At 50.9% G+C, this 16054-nt stretch overlaps 1 protein-coding gene across 2 annotated transcripts in view; it reads right to left on the reverse strand.

The window, feature by feature from the left end:
- AK7 (adenylate kinase 7) overlaps positions 1-16054 on the reverse strand; it is an 84464-nt gene that overhangs the window by 43029 nt on the left and 25381 nt on the right. For both annotated transcript variants that reach the window (XM_075926616.1, XM_075926617.1), the window contains exon 10: positions 7829-7978. In XM_075926616.1, the coding sequence (XP_075782731.1) occupies positions 7829-7978 (150 nt within the window). The remainder of the gene's footprint in view (positions 1-7828; positions 7979-16054) is intronic.

Here is a 16054-nt window from a genome sequence, read left to right on the forward strand (position 1 = left end):
CCCCAACTGGGAGAAATGCCTGGCAGGGACTCACTTCCTGGAGGCTTCCTCTTTGCTCCCAGTCTGGTGAATGGGAGTAGTGGAAGGCCATGTTACACAGTGTCTGCAATGCTGCGTGAAAGCAAATAAGTGTCCCCCACCCCTTCATGCCCAGACCCCGCACCTCCAGCCCCCTCATTCACACCCCTGCCAAGACCCTGCACCTCCACCCCCTCACTTGCTCCCTCCACCAAGACCCAACAACCTCGGCCTACTCCTGCCCCCTCCCCACAGCCAGACACCCTGCCCCCCAGCCTGCTCCTGTCCCCTCCCCCCCCCAGCCCAGACGCCCTGCCTCCAGCCCACTCCTACACCTTCCCTTGCTCCAACCAGACACTCTACTCCCAGCCTGCTCCTGCATCCTACCTCCCACTAGGGATGTTAAGGACTAGTCAACTAGTCAACTCCCACACTTGCTGCCTCTATCAGATAAAGGCAGCAAAGGCCGGGGGCGGGAGGGGGAAAGAAAGGATACTTCAAAGCAGCAGCGACACACAACTGAGCCTGGGATCAGCTGTGTAACACTGCTGCTTGGAAACATTGAGGCAGCATTCAAAGCAGCAGCGCCACAGAGCTGATCCCTGTCTCAGCTGTGTGGTACTGCCCCTTTGAAACGCCGCCTTGGCATTTCAAAGTGGGATTGCCGCACAACTGAGCTGGGGATTAGCTGTGTGGCACTGCTGTGCGTGGAGCCCAGGGTCAGCTGGGGATTCCCCAGATGATCCCGGGCTTTAGCGCAGCATTTAGGTGGAACCCGGAATCAGCTGGAGAGTCCCCAGCTGACCCCGGGTTCTGAGGAAATGTTGTGCAGAGCCCGGGATCAGCTGGGGAGTTCCCCTGCTGACTCCCATTCCGTGTGGTATTTCAAATCAGTAGCGCAGCATGGAGTCTGGGGTCAGCAGGAGACTCTGACTCCATGCTGTGCTGCTGCTTTGAAATGCACAAGAGCCCCCACTGGGGACTCTTGTACATTTCAAAACTTGCACACCGTGTGCAGCCCGGAGTCAGCCCAGCAGGGGCTCTTGTACATTTCAAAGGAGGAATGTGGAAGTGCCTATTGACTAGTCGAGTAGTTGATGGAAATTCCACTGACTACTCAACTAGTAAATTAACCGTTACTTAACATCCTTACCTCCCACCCAGACCTTGCACCCTTAACTCCTTTTGCATCCCACCTTCTGTCCAGACCCTGCACCCCCATCCCTATCCCATTCACTTGCAGCTCTGTCCCGCACATTTAATCCCTCATTTCTGGCCCCCCTCCCTCAGAACCTGGGGGTGGTCCACAAAATCCACCAATCCTGGAATCCCAGAAATGTAAATATGGCCTCACACCTTGAACCTCAGTCCTCTCTGTCCCTCCCCTTCCCATGGGTCTGGAGCCATGCAAATGGAGTCTGCAACTGGGCATTCTTATACAGCTCTTTGTTAACCACTTGTTCTGAATTTTGATGTTCCAGATCAACCCTGATAGATGGCTATCTAACCTGCTCTTAGATATCTCCAGTGATGGAGATTCCTCCATACGCAAATTACTCCAGTGTTTAACCACTCTGACAGGGAGCAAGTTTTTCTTAATGTCCAACTTAAACCTTCCTTGCTGCAATTTAAGCCCATTGCTTCTTGTCCTATCATCAGAGGGCAAGGAGAACAATTTTTCTCCCTCCTTGTAATACTCTTTTTGGTACTTGAAAACTGCTATCATATCCCCTCTCAATCTTCTCTTTTCCAAATTAAACAAACCCAATTCTTTCAGTCTTCCTTCATAGCCTCCAGAGAAGCTGTGACTCTTGACATGGCAAAAATGGATTTCAGGAAGTCAGATTTTAGTAAACTCAGAGAGCTGGCAGGTAAGATCCCATGAGAAGCAATTCTAAGAGGAAAAACAACTGGAGATAGTCGGCAGTTTTTTAAAGGGACATTATTAAGGGCCCAAAAGGCAACTATTATGTTGCATAGGAAAAATAGAAAGTATGGCAAAAGTCCACCTTTGCTTAACCAGGAGATCTTGCATGATCTAAAAATCAAAAAGGAGTCATATAAAAAGTGGAAACCAGGTCAAATTACAAACAAGATTGGGAAAGGGCAAATATAGTGCCCATCTATAAAAAGGGAAATAAGAACAACCCAGGAAACTACAGACAGTCAGTTTAACTTCTGTGCCAGGAAAGATAATGGAGCAGATAATTAAGGAATTCACCTGCAAACATCTGAAAGAAAATAAGGTGATAGGTAACAGCCAGATTGGACTTTTATAGAACAAATCATGTCAAACCAATCTGATAGCTTTCTTTGATAGGATAATAAGTCTTGTGGATGAGGGAGAAATAGTGGACCTGGTATACTTAGACTTTAGTAAGGCATTTGATATGGTCTCACATGACCTTACCAATAAACTAGGCAAATACAACTTAGATGGGGCTACTATAAGATGGGTGCATAACTGGCTGGATAACCATTCTCAGACAGTAATCATCAAGTCTTTACAGTAATGCTGGAAGGGCATAACAAGTGGGGTTCCGCAGGGGTCTGTTTCGGGACTGGTTCTGTTCAATATCTTCATCAACCATTTAGATGATGGCATAGAGCGTATGCTTATTAAGTTTGCTGATGATACCAAGGTAGGAGGAGTTGCAAATGCTTTTGTGCATAAGGTCAAAATGATCTGGACAAACTGGAGAAATGGTGTGAGGTAAATATGATGAAGTATAATAAGGACAAATGCAAAGTACTCCAATTAGAAACGAACAATCTGTTTCACACATACAGAATGGGAAGTGACTGTCTAAGAATAAGTATTGCTGAAAGAGATCTAGGGATCATAGTGGACCACAAGCTAAATATGAGTCAACAGTGTAACATTGTGGCAAAAAAAGCAAACATGATTCTGGGACGCATTAACAGGAGTGTTGTGAGCAAGACACGAGACGTCATTCTTCCACTCAACTCTGCACCGATTAGTCCTCATTTGGACATGATAGCGGTGTTCAGATATTTAAAAGGGTGTCATAGGGAGAAGGGGGGAAAATTGTTCTCCTTGGCCTCTGATAATAGGACAAGAAGCAATAAGCTTAACTGCTGGCTTTAGGTTTGACATTATGAAAAACTTCCTAACTTTCAGGGTGGTTAAACACAGGGTGGTTAAACTTTCAGGGTGGTTAAATTGCCTAGGGAGGTTGTGGAATCTCCATCACTGGAGATATTTAGGAGCAGATTAGACAGACATCTATCAAGGATGATATAGACTGTGCTTAGTCTTGCCATGAGGGCAAGGGACTGGACTTGATGATCTTTCAAGGTCCCTTACATTTCTATGATTCTATGAAATGGACCAAGAATTTATGCAGGGAGAAACTCCAAGGATGAGGAGGACCTAATGAACCAACTTTGTAAGTAAGTCCTAGTGGGCCCTTGGAGAAATGACGGAGTAGATTTACAGGGTTACAAATCCTTACCTATAAGTTCTAAAATGGATCTTAAACACTGTGGAAAAAGAAATGGGGCTCATAAACATTGGAAGTAAAGGCATATTTAGGCCTTATAGTAGCCTGCTGTGAATATTAAGGGTCTACTTAAGATACATGATTCGAATTGTGCGTGTGTAAGAAATTACAGAGTAATCATGTGTGTGAGAAAAATAAACAATAAAGTAGCCACAAAGCTAGAATAAACTGATTTGAGCTAACTTGAAACCTATACTGTCATGTCAGTGGATGAGCATGGACATGGAAATGAGGAACTAATAAAGATGTATAAAAAGATAAAAAATTATACAGGCAGTCCCCGACTTACGCGGATCCGACTTATGTCGGATCCGCAGATACGAACGGGGCTGCCACAGAGTACACGGACTGCGGGACCTCGCGGTCCTGCCGCGCGTGTACTTTGGGGCTTTCTCTGCGTCTCCCTGGTCTGTAGACCAGGAAGACGCAGAGCAAAGCCACGGAGGGGCTCGGGCAGCGGGGCTGCCCCGCTGCCCGAGCCCCCCCCTCATCCCCCCTCCCCCCGCGCGGCTTTGCAAAGCCGCGGGGAAGCCGGCGGCGGAGCAGTCCAGTCGCGCCTGGGGTGCCCCGCTGCCCGAGCTCCCCCCCCCCCCGCGGCTTTGCAAAACCACGGGGAAGCCGGCGGCGGAGCAGTCCAGGCGCGCCTGGGCTGCCTCGCTGCCCGAGCCCCCCCCCGCGGCTTTGCAAAGCCGAGGGGGGGGGGCTCGGTCAGCGGGGCACCCCTGGCACGCCTGGACTGCTCCACTGCCGGCTTCCCCGCTGCTTTGCAAAGCTGCGGGGGGGCTCGGGCAGCGGGGCACCCCAGGCGCGCCTGGGCTGCTCCTCTGCCGGCTTCCCCGAGGCTTTGCAAAGCCGCGGGGGAAGCCGGCAGCGGGACAGCCCAGACGCCCCGCGGCTGTCCCGCTGCCGGCGTCCTCAGAGGCTTTGCTCCCAGTCTCCCTGGGAGCAAAGCCGCGGAGGACCCAGGCGGCGGGACTGCGGTGCATCTCGGTCCGCCGCCCGTGTCTTCCTGGTCTGCTGGGGTGGGGGGGGCGCAGCTAGTACGTCCCCCCCCCCCCAGCAGACTAGGCTTTTCTCCGGACGCCTGTGGCAGAGCAGCTGGGGTGCTGCCGGTTGGTCCCGCAGCACCGCTCTGGGCGCTACTGGTCCAACCCAGCAGCACCCCAGCTGCTCTGGTCCTGATTCAGACGCTGCTGGTCAGTTTCAGCAGCGGCTGAATCAGGACGCCTGGGGCAGAGCAGATGGGGTGCTGCTGGGTTGGTCCAGTAGTGCCGAGGAGCGGCGCTACTGGAGCAACCCAGCAGCACCCCAGCTGCTCTGCCCCAGGCGTCCTGATTTAGCCGCTGCTGAAACTGACCAGCGCTGACTACAGGAAGCCCGAGGCAGAGTTGCTCTGCCCCGGGCTTCCTGGAATCAGCTGCTGATCAGTTTTAGCAGCAGCTGACTTGGGGACGCTTGGGGTTCTTAAGTTGATTCTGTATGTAAGTCAGAACCTGCGGTCAGTTTCAGCAGTGGCTGAATCTGGACGCCAGTTCCGACTTACATACAAATTCAACTTAAGAACAAACCTACAGTCCCTATCTTGTACGTAACCCGGGGACTGCCTGTACATGAATCTGCATAGCAAACATCTCAGACACTTCGCCAAAGGATTAATGCCCACAAAACAGATATCAGACACGATCACAAAGAGAAAACAGTTTCTTGCCATTTTAACCAGAAAGGACACTCTCTCAATGACTTAACCACCTGCATTCTGCTACAAAGACCTTTTACATCTGCACTTGAAAGGGAATCCTCTGAACTGTCATTCATGTTAAAATTCGACACTTTCCAAAAAGGACTTAACAAACATTTGAACTATCTCACCCATTACCAAGATAGTTTCTCCAATTATCACCTCTAATACCATTAACTCACAAACATCCCACTCTCCCTACCTCTAATATCATCAATTCACAGACACTTACCTTCCTTCCTTCCCCCCCACCTTTGCATCCCCCTCCTGTTCTGCAATGTGATTTGTCCTTTTCATATTTGTTCATTTTTTTTAATTGTATCCTTTGGTAAATATGGTTGTGACTACAGGCAGTCCCCGGGTTACGTACAAGATAGGGACTGTAGGTTTGTTCTTAAGTTGAATTTGTATGTAAGTTGGAACTGGTACATATTGTAGGGGAAACTCTAGCCAAACATTTTTTTTAGTTTTGGATAGCATAGGGAAAGGTTAACTCCCCTCTAATGTTTGTTTTGCTGTCTGTTCCCCTGTTCAGAAGATTTCACATCTATTTCTGTCCCTGTGACAAACTCAGGACTAAAGGAGTAACTCATCAAATACCAAACAGCTCTGCACCATGCTTTGAGCTAATAGCTTTATTTCCACACACCACCCAGAGTTCTAGGAGGAGGGTCCTTTTTTTGCTAACACAATGAGGCCAGCACTTTGTTTGTTTTGGTGGAGTCTTTGTTTGCCCAGGGAGCCCAGCATGTATAGGGGGAGGAGGGGCGGAGAGGCTGCTTTTGTCTGCTGTTCGGCAGCCTGTTGCTCAGGGGAGGGGGCAGCCTGTTGCTGGCAGGGGGGGAAGGGGGAGGCGTGCAGGATGCGAGGCCGCGGGGGGGGGGGACAGCGGGCGTGGGGAGGCACTTTTCCTCTGCCCGGCAGCTCTGCGGGATCCCTGTCCCCGTGGCCAGCTGCTGCAGGCAGAGGCCAGTTGGAGCCGGCAGGCCGGAGGAGCCGGCCGAAGAGGCGGAGGAGGTGGATTCTAGGACCCAGGTGAGCGAGCCCCGGGGACGCTGCTGCGCTCCAGGAGCCCGGCATGTATAGAGGGGAGGAGGGGCAGAGAGGCTGCTTTTGTCTGCTGTTCGGCAGCCTGTTGCTCAGGGGAGGGGGCAGCCTGTTGCTGGCAGGGGAGTGGGGGGGGGCAGCGGGCGTGGGGAGGCACTTTTCCTCTGCCCGGCAGCTCTGCGGGACCCCAGTTGGAGCCGGCCCGAGGAGGAGGAGGATCCTAGGACCCAGGTGAGCGAGCCCCGGGAATGCTGCTGCGCATGTGCGGGAGTTGCCTCACCCCGTTCGTATCTAGGGATCCGACATAAGTCGGATCCACGTAAGTTGGGGACTGCCTGTACTTTCTTCCACTATTTGATCTGAGGAAGTGGGTCTGGCCCACGAAAGCTCATCATCTAATAAACCATCTTGTTAGTCTTTAAAGTGCTACATTGTCCTGCATTTTGCTTCAGCTACCCCAGACTAACACGGCTACATTTCTATCACATAGCAAAGGGAGATTGAAACTGTATTGTCTACTGTTGGAAGCAACCGTAATGAGATCATGCTGATGAGCTTCCCACTTTTAATTCATCACTACCTGCTGCAAGCTTTTGCCTTAATAAAGATGTGTTAGATGCAGGTAATAGGTAAGTGACTCTCAATCTAGCAGTGAGTCCTCCTTCCCAATTTGGCCAGGAGGGCTCTGGAAGCATTTCCTCTCACTCCTCTGAAGAAGAACAGGTTCAGAAAAAGAACTCAAAGTTTTTTGCACTACACTACAAGCTTTTTGCACAAAACAAATGTTTTTTGTGCAAAAACCAGCAGAGCGTCCACACCTCAAGCGCATTTTTTGGAGAAAAAAATACAGTAAATTGACAGGACAGAGGGCTGGTAGAGTTATTCCTCTGCCCACAAGGAATTCCTTTTTGCACTACTGCTCTTCTGCAAAAAGGCACGTGTGGATGCTCCACAGGGGTTTCGTAGGCAAAAAGAGTCTATGGGTATGTCTACACTGCAAAGTTAATTCGAAATAAAAGCCGTTATTTCGAATTAACTTTAATAGCGTCTATACATGCAAACCACTATTTCAAAATTAATTCGAAATAGCGAAGTGCTTAATTAGAATTAGGTAAACCTCATTCTATGAGGAGTAATGCCAAATTTGAAATAGCTATTTTGAATTAAGTGCTGTGTAGACACTTAATTCAAAATAGGGGGCCTCCAACATCCATGATCTCCGCACTTGGTACCATATTATGGTATATCACGAGAAAGAGCTATTTCTAGAGCCACAGCCCTCTGCAGAGAATATTATTTCACCTGAAGGATTTCAGTTCTAGTAATAACAGGAAAAGCATTTCTTCTCTTTAGCTCTTCAGTCTTTGTTTCAATTTTTGTTCCCAATATGTTGTATTTGTCAGTTTATTTTATCTCTCTTGCTAGCATTACAAATATTGGTATTCAATGTATATCTATACATTTTTCTTTAAAAATATGAGATCATACAGGAAATAATTACCAGTAATCCCCGACTTTGTTTGTATTCCTTGAGGACTTGCTCAATATTCTCCACCAGTCCTGCCTGAGCAACCCACTTAATGTTGAAGTTCTCCTTCAAGCAAATAGCTTCCATTCGCAAGTTCACAAATAACATGTCCAAATGTGTTTGCTAAAGGAGCAAAAATACATTTAATTGCAGAATTCCTTCTTTGACATTAAAGGGACACTGCCAAATAGCCAAGATGTAGGTCTTATTTTTTAAAAAATTAGAGGAAGTAGGGAGGGATCCTGCTTTGGAAAACCAAAAATTAATATTTTCAAGATATTTAACATTTAAATGAAAACAGGTTTTATTTTTAATTTAAATATTCCCATAAAGTATTGGAAATTCAGCCATTATATCACTGGCTTATGACCATATGTGGAAACCAGAAAGATGAAGTTACTCACCCTGTGCGGTAACGATGTTTCTTCGAGGTGTATGTCCCCGGGGGTGCTCCACTTGAAGTGTTGGGCTCACCCCGGCGCCGCAGGTCGGAGAGTTGTCAGCGATGGTCCAGCCGGACCGTGCATGCGTGGGGCGCGTGAAGAACGGTTACTTACCTGTAACTGTTGGTCTTCAAGATGTGTTGCTCATGTCCATTCGAATTAGGTGTGCGCACCACGTGCACTGCGTCTTCCAGAGCGTTTTCCCTAGCGGTACCTATAGCACTGGCAGGGCGTCCCCTGGAGTGGCGTTGCCATAGCGGGGCATAAGTACCCTTGCCGGCGCTCCCCCACCTCAGTTCCTTCTTGCCGGACGCTCCGACTAAGGGGAAGTAGGAGGGGAATCGAATGGACATGAGCAACACATCTCGAAGAACAACCGTTCTTTTCTGCTTCGAGTGGTTGCTCATGTCCATTCGAATTAGGTGACTTTCAAGCCAACCCCACTTCAAGGAGGAGGGGTCGGAGCACTCAGAAAGAGAAGTCCACGAAAGTTGAACAATCTCGCCGGACCAACTTGACAGGAAGGTCTCACAGGCTCTCCTGACTGCCCTGAGCTCCCGGACATTTATGTGCAGAGCCCGCTCTGCAGGGGACCATAAACCCTGGGTTCTGTGACACCCCAGGTGTGCTCCCCAACCCAGGTTGGAAGCATCTGTGTCCCGTGTAAGTGAGGGGGGAGGTACAGTGAACAGAACCCCGCTGCACACTAGCGCCTCCTGGGTCCACCATTGTAAGGAGGCTATTACCTCTGGAGGCACTGTGAGAACTGTGTCTCAGAGACCCCTGGACTGGTTGAATGCCCTTGCCAACCAGGTTTGCAGAGGCCTGAGCCTCATTTGAGCTTGGCGTACCACATACGTACATGCCGCCATGTGTCCCAGCATCCTCGAACAGACCCAGGCGGTCGTGATGGGGAACTGGGTTAACTCGGAGACCAGCTTCACTATGGACAGAAACCTGGTTCTGGGGAGGAGTGCGAAATACCGGGAGTAAAACCTTCTGCCTCTCAGATGTGAGGGGACCCTCTCCACAGCTTCCTTTTGGAGGAGCGCTAGCACCTCCTGACGGAGGATGCCTTCATGAGAGGTGTCCCTGAAAAGGGACGGGGCGGGCGGGTTGGAAGGGGGCGAGCCCAGGAAGGGGATGGTATAGCCATTTCTGACAATTTTTAGAACCCAGGTGTCAGTGGTGATTTCTGCCCAGGCGTGGGCAAACCGGGATAACCTGGCCCCAAACAGGGGGCCAGGGTGGGAGGCTGGTGCGCGACTCTCTAGCAGCCCATCAAAACTGGTGCTTGGGCTGCTGGGAGGAGCCTTAACCAACCCCACAGAGTTGTCCCCTCTTGGGCAATGTTGAAGACCCCTTGCGGATGAGGGGCCCGCAGCCGCCCTCCGCAGCCCCACTGGGGACACGAGGACAGTGTCTCCAGTAATCCCTACGGGGGACCTGGGACTGCGTTCGCCCCTGCTGTCTGTAGGGCAGCTGACGACGCTGCGGGGCCGGTGTGTAAATCCCCAAGGACCGGAGAGTAGACCTCATGTCCTTAAGCGTATGAAGCCTGGAGTCCGTGTTCTCCAAAAACAACACTTTTCCGTAAAAAGGCAGGTCCTGGATCGTAGTTTGGATGTCCGGAGGTATTCCAGACACCTGCAGCCAGGCACCACGGTGCATAACTACACCCGACGTCATGATGCGGGCTGCAGAGTCAACAGCGTCCAGGGAGGCCTGAAGGGCCGTGCGGGCGATGGTTCTGCCCTCCAAAGTCATGGCCGCAAACTCCTCACGGCCTCGGCAGGGAGCTTATCCTTAAACTTATCCACTGCTTGCCATGTATTATAAGCACAATGACTCAGCATCGCTTACTGGTTAGCAATGCGGAGTTGCACCCCACCAGTGGCATGCACCTTATGGCTCATCAGGTCAAAGCGTTTGGGCTCCCTAGCCTTCGGGGATGGCCCCAGCTGGGGAAGCCTCTCCTTTTGAGCCACAGCCTGAACGACCAAGGACCCCGGGACAGGTTGGGAGTACAAGTGTTTGTGCCCCGACTGGGGAACGTAATAGCACCTCTCAATTCCCTTTACGGTAGGGGTCGGGGACGCTGGGGTCTGCCACAGGGCATTAGTAATCTTGGCCACAGTTTTATTAAGTGGCAAAGCCAAGTAGGTGGGGGCATCGTCCAAGAGGATGTCAATCATGGGGTCCGTGTCCTCCACTACTGGCTCCACTGGGACACCCAGATTGGAGGCCAGAAGCCTAAGCAGATCCTGATGCACTCGAGCATCCATAGCAGGCAACGCTGGTGCGGGATCCGCCAAGGCTTCATCAGGACGCATAGAAAGAGAGGCAAACATGGTAGGAGACCGGATTGGCTTACAGGGGAAATCCTTGGTGAACTTAAGCACAAAAAGGAAGCTTACAAAAAGTGGAAACTTGGACAAATGACCAGGGAGGAGTTTAAAGGTATAGCTCGAGAATGCCGGGGGGTTATCAGGAAGGCGAAAGCGCAAATGGAATTGTGACTGGCTAAGGATGTGAAGGATAACAAGAAAGGTTTCTACAGGCATGTTAACAAGAAGAAGGTGATCAGAGAGGGTGTGCAGCCCCTAATGGATGAAGGAGGTAACATAGTGACAGATGTGGGGAAAGCTGAAGTACTCAATGCTTTCTTTGCCTCCGTATTCATGGACAAGGTCGGCTCCTGGACTTCTGCGCTAAGTGACGCAAGATGGGATGAAGATGGACAGCCCGTGGTGGGTAAAGAACAGTTTAGGAACTATTTAGAAAAGCTAAATGTACATAAATCCATGGGTCCGGACTTAGTGCATCCGAGGGTACTGAGGAAGTTGGCAAATGTCATTGAGGAGCCTTTGGCTATTATCTTTGAAAAGTCGTGGAGATCGGGAGAAATCCCGGATGATTGGAAAAAGGCAAATGTAGTGCCCATCTTCAAAAAAGGGAAGAAGGATGATCCAGGGAACTATAGGCCAGTCAGTCTTACCTCGGTTCCTGGAAAAATCATGGAAGGGATCCTTAAGGAATCCATTTTGAGGCACTTGTATGAGAGGAAAGTGATTAGGAATAGTCAGCATGGATTCACAAAGGGCAAGTCGTGCTTGACCAATCTGATTAGCTTCTATGATGAGGTAACTGGCTCGGTGGACATGGGGAAGTCACTGGATGTTATATACCTTGACTTTAGCAAGGCTTTTGATAAAGGCTCCCACAATATTCTTGCCAGCAAGTTACGGGAATGTGGATTGGATAAATGGACGGTAAGATGGATAGAAAAATGGCTAGAAGGCCGGGCCCAGTGGGTAGTGATCAACGGCTCGGTGTCAGGATGGTGGTCGGTTTCTAGTGGAGTGCCCCCAGGTTCGATTCTAGGACCGGTTTTGTTCAATAGCTTTATTAATGATCTGGATGAGGGGATAGATTGCACCCTCAGCAAGTTTGCGGATGACACTAAGCTGGGGGGAGAGGTAGATACGCTTAAGGGCAGAGATAGGGTCCAGAATGACTTAGACAAATTGAAGGATTGGGCCACAAGAAATCTGATGAGGTTCAACAAGGACAAGTGTAGAGTCCTGCACTTGGGACGGAAGAATCCCAAGCATAGTTACAAGCTGGGGACCAACCGGTTAAGTAGTAGTTCTGCAGAAAAGGACCTGGGGGTTACAGTGGATGAGAAGCTGGATATGAGTCAACAGTGTGCCCTTGTAGCCAAGAAGGCTAATGGCATATTAGGTTGAATTAAGAGGAGCATTGCCAGCAGATCCAGAGATGTCATTATTCCTCTTTATTCGGCTTTGGTGAGGCCAGATCTGGAGTATTGTGTCCAGTTCTGGGACCCCCACTACAAAAAGGATGTGGACGCATTGGAGAGGGTCCAGCGGAGGGCAACCAAAATGATTAGGGGGCTGGAGCATATGACTTATGAGGAGAGGCTGAGGGACTTGGGTCTGTTTAGTCTGCAGAAGCGAAGAGTGAGGAGGGATTTGATAGCAGCCTTCAACTTCCTGAAGGGAGGTTCCAAAGAGGATGGAGAGAGGCTGTTCTCAGTAGTGACAGATGGTAGAACAAGGAGCAATGGTCTCAAGTTGTGGTGGGAGAGGTCCAGGTTGGATATTAGGAAAAACTATTTCACTAGGAGGGTGGTGAAGCACTGGAATGGGTTACCTAGGGAAGTAGTGGAGTCTCCATCCCTAGAGGTGTTTAAGTCTTGGCTTGACAAAGCCCTGGCTGGGTTGATTTAGTTGGAATTGGTCCTGCCTAGAGCAGGGGGATGGACTTGATGACCTTCTGAGGTCTCTTCCAGTTCTATGATTCTAGGAGATGAAGATGACAACGACTCCTGGATCGGTACCGGATCCAACGCAGGACCCGGTTGAGGAGCCAGCTGGGCAAGCAGCACCATTTGCGGAAGCGGCTCCGGCATCGAGGCTTGTAGCTCAGCAGTGGCATCTGTAGTGACCGACCTCTGGGAGGAAGGAGGAGGTTGTGACAGCGATGCCAACGGTTGCGCTCGATGCCCCGAGACACCGGACACCACAGAGGAGGGCAGAGGCCCCTGCCACTGGTGGTAAGCCTACGGCGTCCAGAAGGGCCACTGCGGTTGCGGCGGCCAAGTCTGCTGCACATGCGAACGATCACGCCAGTGCCGGGAACGGGATCTATGACTCAAGGAAGCCCCCAAGGACTCTGACCTGAACGAGGCCGCATCAGAATCCGACGAGTAGTCAGACTCAGGACAGGGAGGCACAGATGATGAATGCCCTGCCACCAAGCGGGAGGGAGGAGGCAAACCTGGCCATAGACTCGGGTTTGCCTGTGTGCGTGCGATGAGGGCATGCTGGCACCGGGAAAACAGGTCCCGGTGCCGGTTGTGGTGCCTGTTGCGGCACCAGTACAGGTCCCGATGCCTGGAGTGGAGCCGGTTGCGGCACCAGGAGAACCAGTTCCAGTGCCGGGAGTGGAGCCGGTTGTGGCACCGGGAGAACACGTCCTGGTGCCGGGGGTGGAGCCGATGCTGGGAAGACAGGTCTCGGTGCTGGTTGTGGTGCCAACACAGTGCAGGGCTGTGCTGTCGAAGTCGGTATCAGCTGCGAGACGAACCTCGAAGAGACTGACGTTACCAGCGATGGCGGCATCGGCATGCCCACGGGGTCGATGCCAGTGCCTGTAATGGTGCCAAAACTTGCATCGGTGCCAAAGAGGCTGATGCTGAAGGGCCCGGTGCTGAAGACTGTGGCAGCACCCCAGGAAAGCTGCTCAGCACTGGTGCTGATGACGGTGCCGTAGATGGTGCCACAAGGCCTAGCTGATACGGTACCGGTGCAGCCAAGACAGGGTCTGGAAGAGGTCCCAGAACCGAGGAAGGCCAAGCCCAGTCGAGCGCTGAGTGAAGCCTGGTGGCCTGCGTCGAGGTCGGCATCGATGTGGAGGCAAGTGGTACTGGACCCACAGGGGACGGACCCGCTGCATAAGCGACCGGTGCCGTCCAGTCATGCCGGTGTGGAAGCAAAGCCAGTGCCAACACGGCCTCCGGTGTAGGCGACCTCGACTTCTCCGCCTCAACCGATGACGGAGAGGAGGTAGCGAGGCTAATAAGATCATGTGCTGCCTCAAAAGTGTCCGGCATGGAGGGGCGGTGCAAGGGCAGGTGCCCTGGACTGGATGGGCGTCCCGCTCGCTTATGCCGCACCGTGGGAGACGTGCATCCCAGAGACTCGGCACCGTGGTGTAGGCCCGACTTGGACTTCCGGCTCGGAGACCTACCATGGGACGCTCTTGATCTCTTCAGTGCCGGGGAGTGAGAACGGTGCTGAGCCCTCGATACTGAGGCCCGCTCTCAAGATGGAGCATTGCACGTGGACACCGGTGCACTACACACCGCAGAGTGCCCAGTCGGTGTCGGCTGTAACGCCACCTCCACGAGGAGAAATTTTAAACGAGAGTCTCTCTCCCTCTTAGTGCATGGCTTAAACGACTTACAGATCTTACAGGCTTCTGTAAGATGGCCCTCACCCAGACACTTCAGACAACTATCGTGAGGGTCTCCTTTGGGCATAAACTTCACGCAGAAAGCGCACGCCTTAGAGCCTTGTGGCCCTGGCATTCCTCACCCCCAATGGTGGAGAAGAGAAAAACAAAGAGACACTAACTATCTAACTAATTGAACTATTTAGAACTATTTACAACACTAAGAGAAATGGGAACCATTAACTGTTCTAACAGAGAGACACGCTCAAATGACCGTCACGGGTGGTAAGAAGGAACTGAGGTGGGGGAGCGTCGGCAGAGGTACTTATGCCCCGCCATGGTGGCGCCACTCCAGAGGCGCCCTGCTGGCGCTACGGCTACTGCTAGGGAAAACACTCCAGAAGATGCTGTGCACACACCTAATTCGAATGTACATGAGCAACAACTCGAAGAAGAACTGCTCGTGCTGATTGTTAGCTTGCGCTGAGTCTGGCTTCCCGCCAGTTCCTCCGAACCGGATCACTCCTGAAAAACATAAGGAGAAACTCCAAAGAGGGGAGGAGTGTGGGTTGTGGAGTACCCACGGGGACATACACCTTGAAGAAACATCATTACTGCACACAGTGAGTAACTTCGTCTTCTTCGGTGATATCCCCGTGGGTGCTCCACTTGAGGTGAGTACAGAGCAGTAGCCTCATCTGGAGAGGGGGGATCGGAGTTAAGAGCTGTCTGCTGTGGACAACACCACAAAGGCCAGTACTGATTTTCGAGCAATTGCATTGACGGTATAGTGCTTAGCAAATGTCATGTCTGAAGACTATGTCACCATATGGTGCATGTCTTGTATTGGGACTCCTTTGAGAAAAGCTAGAGAAGTAAACGTTGCTCTAGTGGAATGAGCCGTAATAGGCGTTGATATGGACTTGTTCCGTAAAGTATAGAACGTAGTAATACATTTCACAATTATTTTAGATATCCGCTGTGAAGACAACGGTTGGCCCTTAGATTTCCTATCGACGCACAGGAAGAGCTGTTGGGATTGTCGGAAGGGGCGAGTCCGATCCAGATAAAAGGCGAGCACCCTGCAGACGTCTAAGGTATGTAGACGGGCTTCGTGAGTCGTTGCATGTGGTTTGGGGTAAAAAATTGAGAGTATTGTAGGTTCGTTAATATGAAATTGTGAATTCACCTTCGGTAGAAATTTTGGGTGTGAGCGTAGTATTACCCCTTGGTTGGTGAAGAGAGTGTATGGAGGATCGGCTGAAAGAGCTGCCAATTCTCCGACTCGTCTTGTCGACATTATGGCTAGAAGGAATATCACCTTCATGGTGAGAGTCTGAATGTCACATGTGGCTAGAGACTCAAAGGGTGGATACGTGAGAGTGTCCAAAACAAACTCAAGATCCCACAGCATAGGAAGTTTTCTGTGCGGAGGGTGTAAGTTCATTAATCCCTTCAGGAAACATTTAGTCATCGAGTGAGACATAATTGAAAACCCTTCAATTGATTGTGTGAATGCGGAAATCTCTGAAAGATGGACTTTAATGGATGAAAGACCCAGTTTAGACTGGTGCAAATGTAGGGCATAGTCCAGAATGTAGTAGAGTGGGGTGGACATCGCATCAAACCTGTTGGCTGCACACCAGGAATGGAACCAATGCCACTTATGAAGGTAAGTCTTTCGTGTGGAGTCACGCCTGCTGTGAAGTAATATATGTTTCACCTCTTGTGAACAAAGTGCCTCTGCGCTATGGAACCAAGTAGGAACCATGACGTG

Source organism: Pelodiscus sinensis, chromosome 4 (assembly GCF_049634645.1).
Source record: "Pelodiscus sinensis isolate JC-2024 chromosome 4, ASM4963464v1, whole genome shotgun sequence".
NCBI classification, from domain to species: domain Eukaryota; kingdom Metazoa; phylum Chordata; order Testudines; family Trionychidae; genus Pelodiscus; species Pelodiscus sinensis.